The 18476-nt window shown below is 28.5% G+C and overlaps 1 protein-coding gene across 1 annotated transcript in view; it reads right to left on the bottom strand.

The window, feature by feature from the left end:
- Positions 1-18476, bottom strand: part of LOC147073791 (metabotropic glutamate receptor 2-like) — a 411881-nt gene that overhangs the window by 151864 nt on the left and 241541 nt on the right. Inside the window, exons 8-9 of the mRNA XM_085944815.1 lie at positions 3919-4068; positions 439-572 (exon numbers count right to left, since the gene is read on the bottom strand). Of these exons, the coding sequence (XP_085800941.1) occupies positions 439-572; positions 3919-4068 (284 nt within the window). The remainder of the gene's footprint in view (positions 1-438; positions 573-3918; positions 4069-18476) is intronic.

Raw genomic sequence — 18476 nt, 5'->3', positions numbered from 1 at the left:
TATATAATAGCCAACTCTATGATAATCTGGTTTGTTTTTTTAAATTTAAATTCGATTTAAAAAAAACCGTAAATACAAATAAATTCCAATAAAAGCATTACACTGAGACACGTCTGTCTAATTATGTATCAAATTCATTAAACGGACGACGCCTTGCTACGTGGTGTGAAGTTGTTTCCATAGCAGAAACTGTCACGTGGCGAATAGTAAATTTAAACACAATATTGTATATGACTCAAAAACTTTATTCTTGTCATTGACTTTTTTTAAAATATTTATTTCTGTAGAAAACAGAAAATATTAATAAATTACATAATATTGTGTATTTTTACAGTCCGTATGTTTGCACCGCAATGTGATTAATGTACAGCTTTCTGTAAATATTGATTACAAATACAATAGGTATATATTATTGACTATATAAGTAAAAAAGGTTACCTGGTACTGTGTACAGTTGAAACAGTGCCAACAACAGCTCTCTCCTTCAACATATTGCTTTGCCTGTCCAAGCTCGCAAGGAAGACTGCAAACAGATTCCGGTGGTTTTGGTTGACTCAGCTTGAATTGAACTTCTGTGTATAAAAGAGGTGAAAAACACGATTTTATCTGGATGGTATATTATTACACTGGATCGAATATAAAGCTTTAGGTAGCATGCATAGTTTAAAGAAACATTGAATTTAGATTGTATTAAAACATTTTAAAAGTATACATAATATATGAAATTATTTTTGTTTACAACTGAATATATACGAAACTTTTAGATTGAAACTCGTTTTCATTGAAATACATATTATTATAAATTTTGAAATTTCTTAGAATAAATAATGAAACGAGCAGGATTTGCGTACTAGGATTGAGATGATTACTAATGTTGTTGATTTAACTAAATATTCTGTACATTTTTAGTAATAAGTAAAATATAATAATACGATGAGGAAGGATATTGTTACACATTTTTCTAGTAGCTTTTTCAAGTTAAATAATCCCCAAATGGGTTATACATGGGTAACGGGATCATGCCTTTACAGATTTTTATAAATATAACGATCTCAACCATCATCAAGAGCAATGACATAGAAATTTTCTTTCCAAACGCAATATTAACTTATACTTGTAAGTATGTATAATCTATGAAAATTATTTTATCATTAGGATGATTATAATATTATTTTAGACATATTTATAATTTTCAAATTGTCTATTTTTTTAGAAAAATCTGTAGAATTTTTTTATCATAGAATGGTAGTTATTTTTAATAGCACCATTACGTGTGTCGCTTCGAGGATTTTTTTAATATGAAAGTCTGATTTTATCAAACGTGTTAAATCTACCATCTGTTATTGTGTGTTGATACCGCTGAAATTGGCAAAGAAATGCTGTCAGTGTCAGTGAAAAACCTTGTCTTAATGGTTACACAGGAAAGTAATAACAATATACTACACGGATATAGTTAGTAATCATTGTTATATTTACCTATCTACAGCAACCCTATAATTTCCTTGATTTATTTTTTTAAAAATATTTTTTTTTTTTAAGTGTCATACCCTATGTTATTTAAATGTATAACTTTTGAATGGAATAATACAAAATATTATAACCGTGATAACTGTTTTTTTAAGAGTAATTTTACGAGTCAAGTTGAATATTAAGCAATCACTTAGTATCGAGGCTGTATAAGTGCACTATAAACAAATGTACCCGAGTGATAAAATAATCATAGCTCTTTAGTGCAGTAGAAATTTATGCAAGATTTGAATATTATTTTTTGATTGTTTAATTTTAATAGGATCTTAATTTATTTTCACGAAACTATATATATTACTGCTGCATATTATACTACGGTACATGATATTACAGTATAACACTATAATTTAAATAATATCTATAAAAAATCCAATTTAGCTGCTAATTACGGATTGGCAGTAGTTAATTAAAATATAAACACAACGTTATTATTTAAACAATATTAGTATTTTTAAAAATATAGTTAAAAATACAAAATTTCGACTCTCTAAGAATTAATCGATGAATTCTTCACATTTATTGCATGTATGTAGTCGGATTTGAACTCATTTTGGGAGTCAAATAATATCTCGTGAGAGAAAACACAATAATTTGGTATCATAAAAAGCTTTCAGAAACGTATACAAAAAGGTAAAATGGTGATTATATATGTTAATGGAAAAAAATGTATACATTTTATTGCGGTACTTGTATTACTGTACTGTAATGTAAGAATAGTAAAAGTATAAAAAAGTCATAATTAATTAAACAGATTTAATATAAGTACAATATAACTTTTTGCATTAAAATAATAAATGAAAATAAATTCTGTTATGTATTAAAATAACTTAATATACTGTATGAAGTGTGTTGAATAAGAAAAAAGCCTCTTTATTAAAAAATAAATATGAAAAAAAAGAAAATATTACAAAAAGCACAACGTTACTTCAAACGGTTTTTCATGGATATAAAGATGGGTTCATTCTCTTTAAAAAAATATTATACAGAAATAAGAAGATTTTTTCCTATTATCTACGTATTATTATGACATTTGTATTTAAATTGTCTTCACTATAAATGTTGGCTGCCTAATCTAAAATCATCATAAATATACATTCATAAAATACATATAAACTCTTGGTAAGTTATTGATATCAATATCAATAAAAGGTGAACTAGAACGCCGAGAACGCATGAATTATTTGATAAATGAGACAGATAAATTTGTTGTTAAAACAGTATGGTTATAATCGTTTGAGTTAATCCAAAAAACTTCATCAAATATATATTTTTGAGTACCTATTAATTATTTACGAAAAATCTGCTACTAAATATTAAAATGATTATTTAATATAAATTATTGTAATGTAAATTGCAACCATTATTGATACAAATAGTGGTGGAACAATTATTTAGTACCTGATTAATATGTGTAAGTAACTGATATTATTTTTAATTTATAAAATCAAATAACACATAGATTTGTTTTTAAGATGGCAATAAAATTCCATTTAATGTGAATGCAATTTTTATCTCAAGGCTTCCTTTTCGTTTTGAATCAAAAATAAAAAAAAACCCAAATTGAAAGAATGTGAATTTGCCGAAGCTGGTCATAAAATCACAAGGAGCGTGATTTTATACCTGACATTGCCTTTGTTAAAAGAAGCGGAAAATTACACTTTCCTTATCATACGACAATAATGATTACTTGATTTTTCTCCTATTTGATTTTTTATCGCAACGAAGACAATTCTTTTTCCCTTTCGAACTCTCAAGAAAGCATAAAACATATTAAAAATAAAATAACTGAAAATATTTTTCCTATTGAACTGCTAACAACGGGATACTTTTAAAATACTGTCTTAGAATTTACTAAAATATCAAAATAACGTATGTTGAAATATTTAGTTTTTTTCTAGTTATATGCAATAAAATATTATTGTTTTTTATGGTAATAGATACTAAACTTGATTATTATTTCAATTAACTTACTTACAGAAATCATGGGCTATTACTAAGATTTAGAGGCCTTATTTTTTATTTGATTTTGAAACTGTGGATTCATTTGTTTATCTAGGGTCTCTTGTAACAGACACTAATAACACAAGCGATGAAACAAATTGCCGGATCAACTTCACTAACAGGTGCTATTTTGGTCTCCAAAGGGTTTTAAAGAACAAGGAGCCCTCGAGGAAAATCAAATCAACCGTATGTAAAACTGGTATGCGTCCAAAATTAACATTTTGATCAGAATGCTGGGTACTCAACAAATACTATGAGAAAATATGGATATCGTTTAGAAGTGATTTTTGAGAATAGTCTTTGGGGTTATTAAAAAAAGTAGCTTTGGAAGTCAATGTATACTAATATAATATATAAAAAAATAATAGATAAATCGATCAAACAACTTACCGCTCATATTTAGTTTGAGTTCTCCTTCCAAATATTCGCCAACTTTAATCCAGCGATGTTTTCCTGCAGCTACTTGTTTGAAGTGGATAATATTGTATCGGGCTGGTCCATCACCATTTGAATCAAATTTAAAATGATCACCACTCAGACCTGTAAATAAAAATGACATTTTTAAAAAAAATATATTGAACCAAATGCATTGATGTATGTGAAATGTGTGTGTGTGGTAATTAATTTGTATTGCTTCAGGAATAACAACAAAAAATAAAAAAATTACTATTTTTAAACCTTCTATTTTTCAGTGGGTCACCGACGACCTGACGACTCATAGAATGACATTATTAAATAATTTATTTAAATTATATTATGTAAAACTAGCGATCACCCTGGAGTATCGTCCTCGTAAATAGTTTATTATTAGCAATTAGGTATCTTATGATCTAGTAGAGTTTTTTTTATAAATATTTCAATTATTTATAATTTGACTTAAAAGGTAGGTAAGGTTTTTACCCTTTTTACTGTATTATTTGTTATATAAGTTAAAATTAATTGAATGGTGGATTACAAAAATAACACTATTATTATGTCAATTATTTCATATTTGACATTTATGTCATTTGTCAAATGACGACTATAATTATGCTCTCATTTACCGTTCTTTCAAAAACAGCACATAATACGAGTTAAAATGAGTTAAAGATTTTTTAATCTAGTAAAAAAAAATATTTGACCAAATAAATAGACAGACATTTTTAATTTCTATTATCAGTATTATTTTAATTTTATCATGGGCATTAAAGTATTTTGACACAATTTTAAAACATCTTACATAGTAACTTTCATAAATTATTAAATGTGCATATATTACTAAAATAAACACAAAAACTTTATATTTGGTTAGGGATATTATTGTTATGGTAATTACTATATACGTGACTATTTCAAATATTCCGCATGGTTAATTTGTACCAAATCAAAATATTCAAAATATAATGCAAATATTGTTATAACCATAAATAAATTAATATACTATGAACTACTATATCATAACTTCTATAAAACTGCAGACCACGTTAATTATTGTAAATATAGAGTAGATTAGTACATGTTACTTAGATAATCGAAATATTATAAAAATAGAGATGACAGCTGCCAAATATAGCGGCAAATTTAAAAGCGCCCGTTTAAAAAATATAAATGGGATTACTAATTCAAGCATTATAAAAATATGGCAGCAATGCTATCATATTGTAATACTCCACGTTTAGAGGTTCACGTTTGTTGTATTTCAAACTCTGATAAATACTTACCCATTGTGTTGAAAAATAAATGAATGAGATTTTCACGAGTGTATTTACAGCCAATTTATTTTTATGCTACATTTACTTCTTTGGTCATAAAAAAGTAATAAGTGCTTATAAGTAGTGGGTACTTTCTGCCTAGAAGATTTAAAGTTTGTGTGTGGAGGTATATGACTAAAATATACTGATAGCTGTGGGCTTAATACGGTTAAAAATATTTGAGATATAAGAGGCTTTACTTAGAAGAATACACAATGTACTTCAATTAAATATTATGGATATGAATAAATTTAATGTTCATTAAAAGTTTTTCAATATTTTGATCTGACAGTTAATTTTTGATACACGTATCAAATCAAACGATTTTATTACAAAATATATAGACTTTGGAATATCTCAGAAATACGTCCATTAGATAAAACATAATTTAAACATATTAATAATTAACTGTTTCTTTTATTCAACGAATAATTCACAAGATTTAAGAATATATCATTCTGATTTTTTCTATTGGTTATAATATACTCTCTCAGAAAGTGTTTTTCAAAATTATATATGTTTAAAAATCATAATATCAGTCATCAACCATGTGTCCATTGTCTAAAGTGATCTGGAAGTCCGTTAATGTTTGTGACCGTAATTTTGAATCGACGTATTTTATTATACGCATTGATTTTTATGCTACATCTCAAACTATACATATTTATAACAAATCCTTTACATATAGTGTAGTATTTGTTGAATAAAATACTTTATATAAACAGAAAGTGTAATAAATATATAATAAATAATCAAACGGTCTTTAAAAAGGATATTATAATATCGAAGGTGGAAAACGGGTCTGGTAAAAATTACTTGAAAATATTAGCACATTTACTCAGATAGCAACTCATACTATTTTTTTAAAAGACATTTTTAAGTTTTAGACAAAAATTCCATCTAGTGACTCATTTATTAAAATAGCTGCATTAGATGTTTAGATAACCAACCATATCATAACTGTCTTGTTAACTGTGCTCTCCATACGACAAAGTCGTTTCCGTTCGTTTTGGTTTTTTTTTTTGTAGTTTTTTTTCCAGAATTATTGCATGTCTGTTCACAAAATAACTAAAATAAACAAACCTTACATACGACTGTATCTTATTGCTAAAAATCAAGGTTCATAATTTTTATAAGCCTATTATTATCTACTTAAAAGCGTATATTCATATAATGTATTATCTTAAATCGTCGACCAAAAACCGAAAAGTGATTGTTTTCTATCAAATAATTTTTTTAATTAGTCCATTAAAATTAATTTCTTTTGTAAACTCTTGCAAGTTGTACATTTTGTTAGGGAATAACTTCATCAGTGGGTCTATTCTATGCTTATCGACCGCTAAAGTGATAAAGTGAAAAATATTATCAAACTTAGGGTAGGTTTGTATCAAAATATTAGCACTTATTGTAACAATTACACGAAGCCGGTTTTTATTGTTGCAATAAGTGCTATATTTTAACAGCACCTATCTTGCTGCTGTTAAAATATCGCACTTATTGCAACAATAAAAACCGGCTTCGTGTAATTGTTACAATACGTGCTAATATTTTGATACAAACCTACCCTAAGTTTGATACTATTTATCAATTTAGTGTTCGATAAGTATAGAATAGACCCACAGGAAGGAATGAGCCCAACATGCGAAGTCAAGGTGACGGGAACAATTCATACCAATAATTACTAAAGCAGAATATGTTTGGATAAAGATTGTTGTCATCATGGTGGGACGATGTTACTTGCGTAACATGTTATCAGTTCAAGAATGTTTAGTGTACATCTATAGGAATAAGATGAATTGGCGCTGAATATTGAACGCCGAATCACTAGATCATGGACAAATTGAGCGCCACACAAATACATCAAATGCACGAAAAATATAAATACGTTACTTGACCCAGCAAATAGACAAGTACGTTTAATAAGCATTATCTTCTTATAATAAAGCGAGTTTAATGGCTGTTGCGAACATTTATGTCGACTGTGGGCTTTAACATTCCAATCTTGCACAAAACTACAGTGACACTGGGTAATAATATTTACAAATTGGTTTCTTTAAAAAACATCAAAAAATATATTAAGTAAAGCTAGAAAAAAAGCTCTATATTGATTATTTTTGAAGGCAAAAGTGTTCGGTCGATATTGAAAATGCTAATTATTCCTTCCTTATTCTTCTTTTGACCATGTCCGATCCTAATAGGATCATATGGGCCTCCACAGATTGGAGGTTTGTATTAACAGATTTTATTTTAACGAGAAATGGATGTCAGCCACTTCCTAATTATTAATAAAAAAAAAATTAAGATTAGTTTTTTTGACAACCACACAAGGTTTGCCAATCCTATTCCACACCCTACGTCTATTAGTTATATTTCTTAACCCTCAACTCTATATTGTGATAACTACCTATTCAATTATATTTTATTCACCTGTATATTTGTCACAAAAAATGACGCGACTGACATCATAATAATACATATAATATTCCAATATATTTTATGTTACCGAAGGCAAACGACATACGTTGATGTTTATAACGGGCATTGTGTGCATATGGATTCGATGAATAGATATGTATTGAATAATTTATTATATGTCCATAGAATAAAATGTTCAATGTCCATAGAATTGTTATGATTGATGGATGTTGATATGTTTTGAAAGCACCAAACACGCATTTCCCGTGAGTGAGACATTAATGTACACGATCAAAATAGCAAGCTCTACATATTGACGAATGAAACCATTTTTTTTCTTAAAAAATATAACGCTGAAAATTTGAAATGTGTAATGATGGAATAATTTATCGTGCCTTTAGACATAATATGGCAGTAATTTGTTAAAAACAGCAGAATCAGAAACACTTTAATTTAAATAAAAAATATTTTTTTTATTTGAAACAATTCTCAAGGTTTCAGAATGGAACATTCTATATTATATACGACGGCCAATAATATTCAAACCCGTACCTACTAGATTTGTGTACATTGCCGCAAACTCACGTCGGGTATGGTCTATTTTCAAAGATTTTTTCTAGTTTTATAAGGGTTAGAACGATTCGGCACCGAGACAACTGGGCGCTACGCAATAGAGTTAAATTTGAAAATAAGTAGACATTCGAGAATTTAAGCTACTTTCAAAAATAAATTTAATACTTACACGTAAGAAATGATTAAATTGCGCATAATATTTAAGTTCCAACGAGAAGAGTTCTTTTATTTTTATATGGATCGTCAGGCATAATATTTCTCAATCCGCAATAACAAACATCATGTTAAAAGAAAAATCAATTAAAACCACTAAGTAGTAGATAAAAACAAGATATTAAACTTTTTCGTCTACTTCATGTATCAAATTGCAACAAACGTCTATTTATTTCATTCGACAGTTCGGCGTTCAGTTGTCCCAGTGCCTTTTTATATATTAGAGATATATTTATATATCATTATTCAGGCGGCCGCCTGAATAATGTCTTCAAAAGTCACCTCCCACTGTGCCTAAAGCGCAAAGTGTTCAACCAGTGTGTGCTTCCCGTAATCACATATGCGTATGAAACATGGACTCTAAGTAAAAGAGAGATCCAGAAACTTAGAGTAGCACAACGTGGTATGGAGAGGTGCATGCAGAGCACAACGCGAAAGGACAAAAAGAGGAATGAGTGGATAAGGAAGTAGACAAGGGTTTGCGATGTAATAGAGTTCATTGAAAGCCTCAAATGTAGATGGGCTTTACACGTAGCTCAAAGAAGAGACAATCGTTGGAGAAATTTAGTCATCCGATGGTATCCAAGAGGTACAAAACGTCCGCAAGGTAGACCTAGAGGCCGCTGGATCGATGAAATGATAAAATTCTGCGGAAGTACGTAGCAGCGCAACGCATAGGACCGAGAGAAGTGGAAGCAGCTTGAAGAGGCCTTCAACCAGCAGTGGATAGATTCAGGCTGATGATGATGATTTAAAATATGTGTGTTCAATAGGTGCATCATTTCAGTAAAACAATTATTGTGATTGATTTAGCTTTTGGTATGCTTACTTATCTAAGAAATCAAAAGCATTATTTGGGTAATTCCAATATTTAGCACTAATCTGTGATTTTTAATGCTAATTACAAAGGTAATAACGATGTTAGATCAAATTGCTTCAGATAATATTGTATTAGTCTACTTTCATAAGAGTGTATTGTTGAGGTATAGATTGTTTTGTATTTTCTTTAAAAAAACTGTTTCACTCACCCAATAGACTCAATAGTGCTCTTACTTTATTTTATTTTTTAAGTTACAAACTTTTTTTACAATTAAACTAAATAACGTCGTATTGTGATCGTCTTGAATAATGTGTCATATTATTTTCAATTTTCTGCTATATGAAATAAATTACTACAACTTTACTTCATCATATTATTTCCTTCCCAGTATATATTGTGGAATGAGTATGAGGATACAAATTTTCCAGAATGTGTGCACTATCAATGTTCCGGGAAAGTTTTTATTTTCGGCCAAAATATAATTCATAAAAAAGCCATTACTAACGTTTATTATCAAGAATAATAATTATTAAGGTTAGAATATTTGACTTTTTAGATACCTGCCGAATTTAAAATTCAAATAAAAGTAAAAGAATATTTAATGTTTGGAATAATAGATGATTGAAATCTAATATACATTGCTGGTAATTGGTATAAAATAACACATTATTAAAGGGGTGAAAAACACATCTTAATTAATTAAACACAATCACTGCTAACCTTTAATTACCACATTTAAATAACATGTTAATTATATCTAATGGCCAACGACTCAAAACGCGCCAGTCGCGGTGTTAGCACTAACTGAGTTAATGAAGATTTTTCTTTAAATGACATGATAATATTATGATTATACGTGACAATAAAGAGTTAAAATACAAAATAGGCTATCCTACAAGATGTGATTCAGCAAAGATGTAGTCAAATGGTTTCTTATAAAATTAAATTGTTCTTATTCGCGTGTCCATGGTATGGTTAGGAATTTAGAAGAAAAAACTATCATTATTGTGTCAAGATATTTAGATGAAACGTGAAAACAAAGTTGATGCTTATAAACAGGATGTCATGGTTTAATTCTCTCTAAAGTTATATTAATTTGGTTTAAAAATCTGTCAAACTAAAAACGGTCAAATATATACTAAAATTTTATAAAATACCTTCTTATTATAACTAAATTTCTTATAAAATGCACTATATCATTAGTAAAACGCGGGTTATCAATGGAAATTGAACGTCTGATTATATTACAAAATATATGCATTTTAACCGCCATCTGTCGTGACATCCAATTAATCATACGCCTGTCGTCAAGTTCGTGACAAAGTCTCATTATCCTTTTGACATTTTGTTAGACGTGTATTTTTGTATAAAATAGGGTTGTTTTGAAAATAATGCATTTAAAAACACTGGTTTATTTGTAGTCGTTACCAATGTTAAACTGACAGTTCATGAATAATAACTATGTACTTTTTAAATAATTGAAACAATACAAAGAGTATTTACGGCGAAATGAAAGCCTACGTAACCGTAGTAGGTATTATTTGGGATATCTAGTGATGGAATTACAATATTATGATAATACATAAAAGGTATTATATTAATATTATATTTTTAAGATTAAATAACTGTAAATATTTAAGAAAACACGTTTATATATTATGTACTTAGGTAGGTTTTAAAATATATATTTTAAACTTATCCACAACTATAAATATCCGATATTATTATAAATAATTGGTTAGTAAAATAAAATAATTTTTGTAGGTCATTTCTAGAAGTAAGTTATATTTTGTAATGTTTTATTAGAAAGAAGATAAATATTTAAAATGGAAAAGTAATTGTACGCTATTTAAAACAGTGTGTTAGAAAAACCAATCAAATAATCAATGTATAATAATATTATTTGTATATATTATTTAGTTTTATATTTATAGACGTTTCTTAAAAAAAGAATTACTGTATATTATGAATACTATCACATTTTCTATAAAATATATTCCAATAAAATATTTTAATCCATCGTTTTGTAATACGTCAAATTAAATAAATTTAAACAGTTAAATTTAAATCAATTTTATGCGGGAACAATTTATACTTCAATGCTTTTTTAACATACGTGGCATCACAATATTGTATTTGTATACAGTAAAAAGGTCTAACTGCATTGAAATATTTAAGTCCAGTCGAGAGTAAAATGGTATTTTCGTGAAAATAGAAAATCTAAGGTAAACCAAATTGTCCTGTAAATATGAATTGATGACGGTTCGTTGGGAGGATAATACCAACATTGCTTACAAAAGTGGTTTAACGTGGAAAATGGATACTTAAAGCAATTAGTCATTACTTACAAGTCTCGTGTGATTTATTTTATAAAATATAGTATTTTTATTTTTATTTTTTAAATTAAAATTGTTATTTACGAATCGTGTGAATTAAAATCTATGTGAAAGCGTCCTGTATGTATAACATAATATTGTTCGCATAACATAAATAAGGTAGATTCTTGGACGCCTGAATACTATTTGCAAAAGTGACTTTATACGGTGTCTAAAGCGAAAGTTTTAACCTATGTATGAAATCCGTACTCACGTCTTCCTGCCCTTTTTTTAAAGTGAATTGAATTTCTGCTGTAGTGCTTAAAGGTGTATCTAGTGAAAAAATATGCTAAAAAATATTCTTAAAAGGGTTTTAGCTAAAAAATATATATTGCATTAAATCATTACCATGTTTGATCTTAAGAAGATCATAATAATAAATGGGCGTCCATAGAGAAGAGGTTTGTATTAACAGACTTTTGTTTGTACAAAAAATACGTATTAGCCACGTCTTGCTCTACCTATTAGATCCACGCGCTGGGACTAAACACAAATTGAAGAATGGTTTTGCCGGATGTTAATGTATTTAGATAGATAAACAACATTCTAATATGTGAAAATATTTTTTTTTAAATAAACGTACAATTTAAATAAATATTAAAAATCTTTATTAAAATACATCTACGCCATTTTATGCACATATGAAATTGTAAATTGTGAGTTTGAACCAGCGGCTTGTTATTTGTTTTTTAAATGTAAATTTGATCAACTGTATTGAAGTCAACTGGTTGAGCAAAAAGCATTTTACTTTATTAAAGTATCAACATTAAATTGTATGTTTTGAAAATCCATTTCTAAATTTCCTAGTGACACTTTACTTTCCATTCACACTTAACTAGACGGAGACGACTAAAAGTAAATTTATAAATAATATGTTCAGCATAATGTGGAACGGCCGTAAATAAAAACCAATGGATAAAGAAGCAGAGAAGACGTAAAATGTGAAAAATAGATTTGACATTAATACAGCAATATTTAAAATGCTCTAAACGGCGAAAAATTTGTCAGTAATAATAATATGATCTTCAAATTATAGGTGGCATGGAAAATTGTATGTTTGAAATAACAGTTTAATTATTATATATATATACATTGGCAATATACTGAATATGTCACTAAAATGGCTACTGGATTAAATAATGTCATTACATTATTATGTCTATTGACAGTCAAGAGACGGATCATGAACACAACTAAAAGCTTAGGACTGAGAGGTGAGCATGTAATTAGGAAGGCTTTCATTTAGCACTTGATAATAAATTAATAGGGATAGGCTTAACAATATTTATATAAAAAAGAAATAAAAAATAAATATAAAGGTAATGAAAAGAGCGAATCCTAATAATACAGTTATCGATACATAGTATCAATACCTATCGTCTGTTAGCATGGTCTGCCTTCTCAGAATTGGGCAGTCTAGGTGGTTTAGGCAAGAAATTTTTGTTAAGATTATTAGATAAAATTTGTTACACAATCGGCTAACTCTGTGTAATTAGTCTATGGTTAGGTTTTTTCGGAAAACGACAAATATATAAAACGCATTTGATGTGCTTCAAAACTTTTGACTTTTATAAATACTGGGGGGAAAGAAAAAAGCTTATAGAAGCTACCTAACTTAAGGTACAATTCATTCAAGTTTGAAGAATCATATAAATTTTTACCGTTTTAGGGAATATTGTTGAAATACATTAGTAAAGTTAAGATACTGAGAATTTTCAGTCATAATGAATCGTTAATGATCCGTGAGTAAAATATAAATATTTTTATTTTGTTTTGTCAAAAAAACTCTAAAACAGTTGTAAAAATGTGATACTTATCATTAAATTTAATCTCAAAAGGTTTTTTGATGAAAAGCCAAGGAGCATCTTAGGCGGAATTAAAGAATGCTAAAAGGGGTTTATACTCAGTTTTATTTCAGTGAATTCTTATGACCGCATCGTAAAAGAGATCAAGAGTAGTGCAATACCAGAAGTAAGGATTTATAAAAAGTCAGACATTGTGTGATGGAAGTTGGTAAGGTTTTCCACTGTTTAATAATATATTAATATGACGTTTGTTTATACCTATTAAACGTCTAAAAAATTACATTGAAAATTATAACTTTTTTCTTTAAGGCGGTGGAAAAAATCAATTATTGGTTTACTGACAAAACAGGTGAGTATTCTTAGGATCAGTAGTGATAAATAATAAAAAATGTAATATTGTTGTTTTTTCTTATATAATTTGAGGAATCCAGAGGAGTGAAAGAAATATTTTGGATACTAACATAGGGATTTAAAATATCCTATATCAATATCGACCCATGTTATATTTTGTAATATTCACATTGTAATCTAAACGTATTATTATTAGGTATATTGTATGTACATCTATATATTATGTAAATGTGTGATTTTTATTGATAAGATATTTTATTTAAATTAAGAATGGACTTACATAATATTATGTATGATAATAATTCATATTAAAAAAAAACAGATTGATCAATCGGTGAAACAAATTTGTTGATACCTTTGCAACATGAGTTCATGGTGAACAGCAGAAAACTATCCGCCATATTTTCTTTTTCAATAGGTGATAGAGTGATAGATATTTCCTTTGCAGTTGGATCCTTTGAGGTATTTTATATGCAGACTTTACATTTAGTCATGTGTATGATAATTATACGCAAGTAATTTTAATTTAATGAAAGGGGCTCGAGATCATAACAAGTTCTCTTTTCCCAAAACAAGTCATGGAAAGCTATATTTAAAATTGAATGGTTACTAATTTGGTCAAAAAATACCTGGTAAATAATCAGGCACAATTAGAACATTTTGCAGATGTTGTGATTTATTGAAAGCTAGGTGAAAGCTGGCATAGCTTAATCACTGTAGACATTTTTTTAGTATTTAGTTACTAAATGCAGACATCCTGCTCAAAACGAATGCAATAATAATTAATGTTTATAGAAATAATCCAAAATAGTGAAAATATAAATACAGGGATTTATGCATCGATAAAACAGCTTCTAAGCAAAAAGAAAGCTTTTCTCGTTGTCGCGATATGTACTGTAAAACTATTATTAATACCGTAAATTAAATATTATACAGTCAATATTGTAGCAATTATATTATGAACGAAAAAAATTATGTCAAAATTGAGTGCAATAATTAATTCAATCATATTAAACATATATAATTTTGAAAAACACTTTCTGAGAAAATATATTATAGCCAATAGAAAAAAATCCTTCTCAAAAAAATTAAGCCACCCCGGCAGGGAATCGAACCCTGCATCTCCCGGGTTTACGCCCCATCCGCGCATTATCTCTATGATACGCAGTGACATACTAATTGCGACAAATTTTAACTATTGTCCAATTTTAATACCAACTCATCAGCGCTCTTCCAAATCAATCAATCAATCGAAAAGGATTTTTTTCTATTGGTTATAATATATTTTCTCAGAAAGTGTTTTTGAAAATTATCTATTTTTAATAATTAGATTGGTACATTCTTAAATCTTGTGAATTATTCGTTGAATAAAAGAAATAGTTAATTATAAATTATTACCAAGTTCAAGTAAGTTACATCATTAAAATATTGGAGAAATCCACGACGTCGGTTAGTAATTGAAGTAATAGGTATCTACTTTGATTTAACAAACAAAAATGGATTGCCAAAGTAGCTTGATTTAAAAGAACGCTGATGAGGGGGTATTAAAATTAGCCAATAGTTAAAATTTGTCACAAGTAGTCTGCCACTGCGTAGCATAGAGGTAAACAAAAATAATTTAAGAAAAAAAGACAAATTAAACAATAAAATAGAATTTTACAATAAAAAAAACATAGCGCATCACTAAAAATAGCTACGTTTCTAGAAAGTGCATTTTTTAGCCGCACAGCTCTTGCAATTGGTACCTAATAAGCCTGACATGAAGAAGCAGTTTTTATCTAATGCATGTAATCGACGGCTGCATATAAATTCAAATTTTCCAGAATATTAAGATTAGAAATTATACGACGTGAGAGCAGAGAGAAATGCTTTAAAAGCATAAGTGACCTACGAACTTTAAGATGAAAGGCGACCATATTGCCTTGAAAAAAGCTAGTCGAAATATACTCGTTTGAGAAATTGGCCGCCACATCTTAATGTTTTGTAATGGATTTATTTAAAGAAAAATGGATGTTAGCCACTTGTTCAACCTAACTCCAGACAACATGTGAATTTTGCCAGACCTAGAATTCAAACACGCCACTCTCAACTTACCAAGTAGATATGTTACGACTCAATATGTCGTAAGCGCATGTATTTGTCTTCAAAAATATATATTGACGGATTGAATTGTTACCACATTAGCATCTGTAAACTGAATTTGATTTCTCTCGGAATATGAAAAATATGCAAAAAGAAACATTTATAATATATGTAGAGTCCAATAATTAAAGTTGTTATAAGGTTAATAAAAATCTGATTATACTTAGTTACTTACATTTTTTTAATATACAGGAAAATGTAATGGATTTTTTTCGTTTATGGCTGTATATCTGGCAAAGACTTGATAAGATGTGAGCACGCACGCACTTATATTTTTGCAAACACATCTCGTTCCCTTTTGACTGTGTGATGTTTCAGATTTTTTATAGATGTCGGATTATATGTATGTACCTATTTGGTTTTATACGACAAAAAGTCATCGCAGGCATTCAGTTGTGATTATTTTATCGGGTGTTAAAAAACGGCGCAAAGTACGTATTATTACTTTGAAAAAAAAAATCGTTTTTCGCTAACTCAAAATTTATGTTGTGTTTTAAAAGGGTCATAAATATCAGAATATTAAAGAAGAAGATAATAAAAAAGCAATAATACATTTTTATTGTTGTGATTTTTGAAAAAAAAGAAGAATTTTCTTTATTATTTGTAATATATTTGATTTACTTTTCGCTTCTTAAACTAACAACTCATAGCGCGTCGGTTATGTTTTTTTTTTACTTCTTTTCAACACTATAACAGGTGACTAGGCCCAATGACAGTAATGTAATTAGTGATATGAGTAAAACGATCACAAACTCCTTGGCTTTGATACAATCACATAAATATACTGTGACCTCACCGGGTCAAACCCGGAGTCCCCGGACAAAAAGCCAGCACCTTATGCACTGGATTACGAGGCATGTATGTCTGTTTTTAATATTTATTGAGAAGAAGTAAGTTTATTGAATTTCTAAAGTGAGGGAAACTTATTTAATGCTTTTTAATTACGTTGGTGAATAAAGTATCTTTTAACTTAGTCATTCTGTACACTCTATTAGCATGCCATTCTTAACCAGGCTCTTAATGAATGTATATTCTGGGATACTTGTAAAATATTATACAATTAAAGGGCTTAGAGATGTATGAGATGATGAATGAAATGGATGAAGTCACAATACATATTATGTATCACGGCATGAATTATTATGGTGTAGGTACATTACAATTTTATTATAGTTAACAAATAATTACTATTCAATTCTATGTATATAATATTCAATAATATAATATTATTTAGTATAACATACTTTCAAATATATAAATATAACCGTGCAATAGTAACATATTATAATATAGTACCTATTTAGTATTTAACTGAAATATAGTGAAGATATACAAGTAGGTAGGTACTGATGACAATATTTCAATATAGTAAATATGTACTTAACCAATTACAGGTTGTGAATCGAATTGATTAAATTAAACTTAGAAATTAACTAACTATTTTATCATTTATTAAAAATTAGTGGCAGTTTTGTTCACTTAGCAGGATATTCTCAATTAAACAAGAAATATTATTCATTCACAAAGAATTTAAAGTGATCACCATTAGAGTGATTGATGTACATTTATGCATATTATACCATTTTTAGTCTTGCCAAATTAAAATTATAATATTATCTAGGTATATTAATGTATTTTGAAATGCATACTGAAAGCTCTCTTGCTTGAGAGTTGTGCATTAACAAACATAAACGCTTTACTTTGCGGCGAAAGCTTCCTCCCATATACGAAAATCCAATGCGATGGAAAGCTCGAGATAATTTTGTAACTAGGGTCATAACGGGGAGAACCAAAGTGGTTGGAATAAGCTTTTGTGATGTGCTGGGGACTGGTAAATTTGGAGTGAAATTTTCAAAAGTTACGTGAAACATTATGTTAGTTATGTGGATCGTAAATGTGCAATCAGGAAAAGCAATTTTTGTTGAGGTTGCTTTAAATGGTTAGTTGCAAATAATAAATTAATTATTTAACTCTGAAAATAAAATGCAATTTTTAGAATGTTGAAGACAACGTCTTTCGATAGACTGCAACAGTATAAGCTTTGTCACATGTAAATGTTGATAAGAATTGAAACGGGGCATTAGCCGTTAGCGTACCTTGGTCAAAAAGCAAGAGTTCTTCGGGTTTTAACAAAAAGTAGTTGCGGAAAACGTTGTTTGTTGAAGAAAATGACAAATATAATGTGGTCTATTAACAATAAAATTTAAATCAAGTTGTTATCGAGGGGTCGAGAATTAAAGACCGAGTGACTAGGATTAAGAGACGATATGTTATTGGAATGTATTAGCCGATATTGATATACGGTGTCAGGTACCGCTTACCTTCTCGCAATTTGAGCAGTCACTCTTTTGACACGTATTTTATGTTAAAATTATTCTTAAAGTTAACTTGTACACAAAAAATAAACTTTATATCAGAGATGTTGCCAGTAACCACGTTTATTAAATTTACTACCAGATGCCGATTTTGGTTTATTTAGGGCACCTAAAATAAAAGTATTAATATATTATATGCGGTAGTATAT

This window comes from Rhyacophila brunnea, unplaced genomic scaffold (genome assembly GCF_057557595.1).
Source record: "Rhyacophila brunnea isolate RB1 unplaced genomic scaffold, BYU_Rbru_1.0 scaffold_17, whole genome shotgun sequence".
NCBI lineage: Eukaryota > Metazoa > Arthropoda > Insecta > Trichoptera > Rhyacophilidae > Rhyacophila > Rhyacophila brunnea.
Note: the sequence above shows the minus strand (reverse complement) of the source record. Positions and strands in the feature narration are given on the sequence as shown.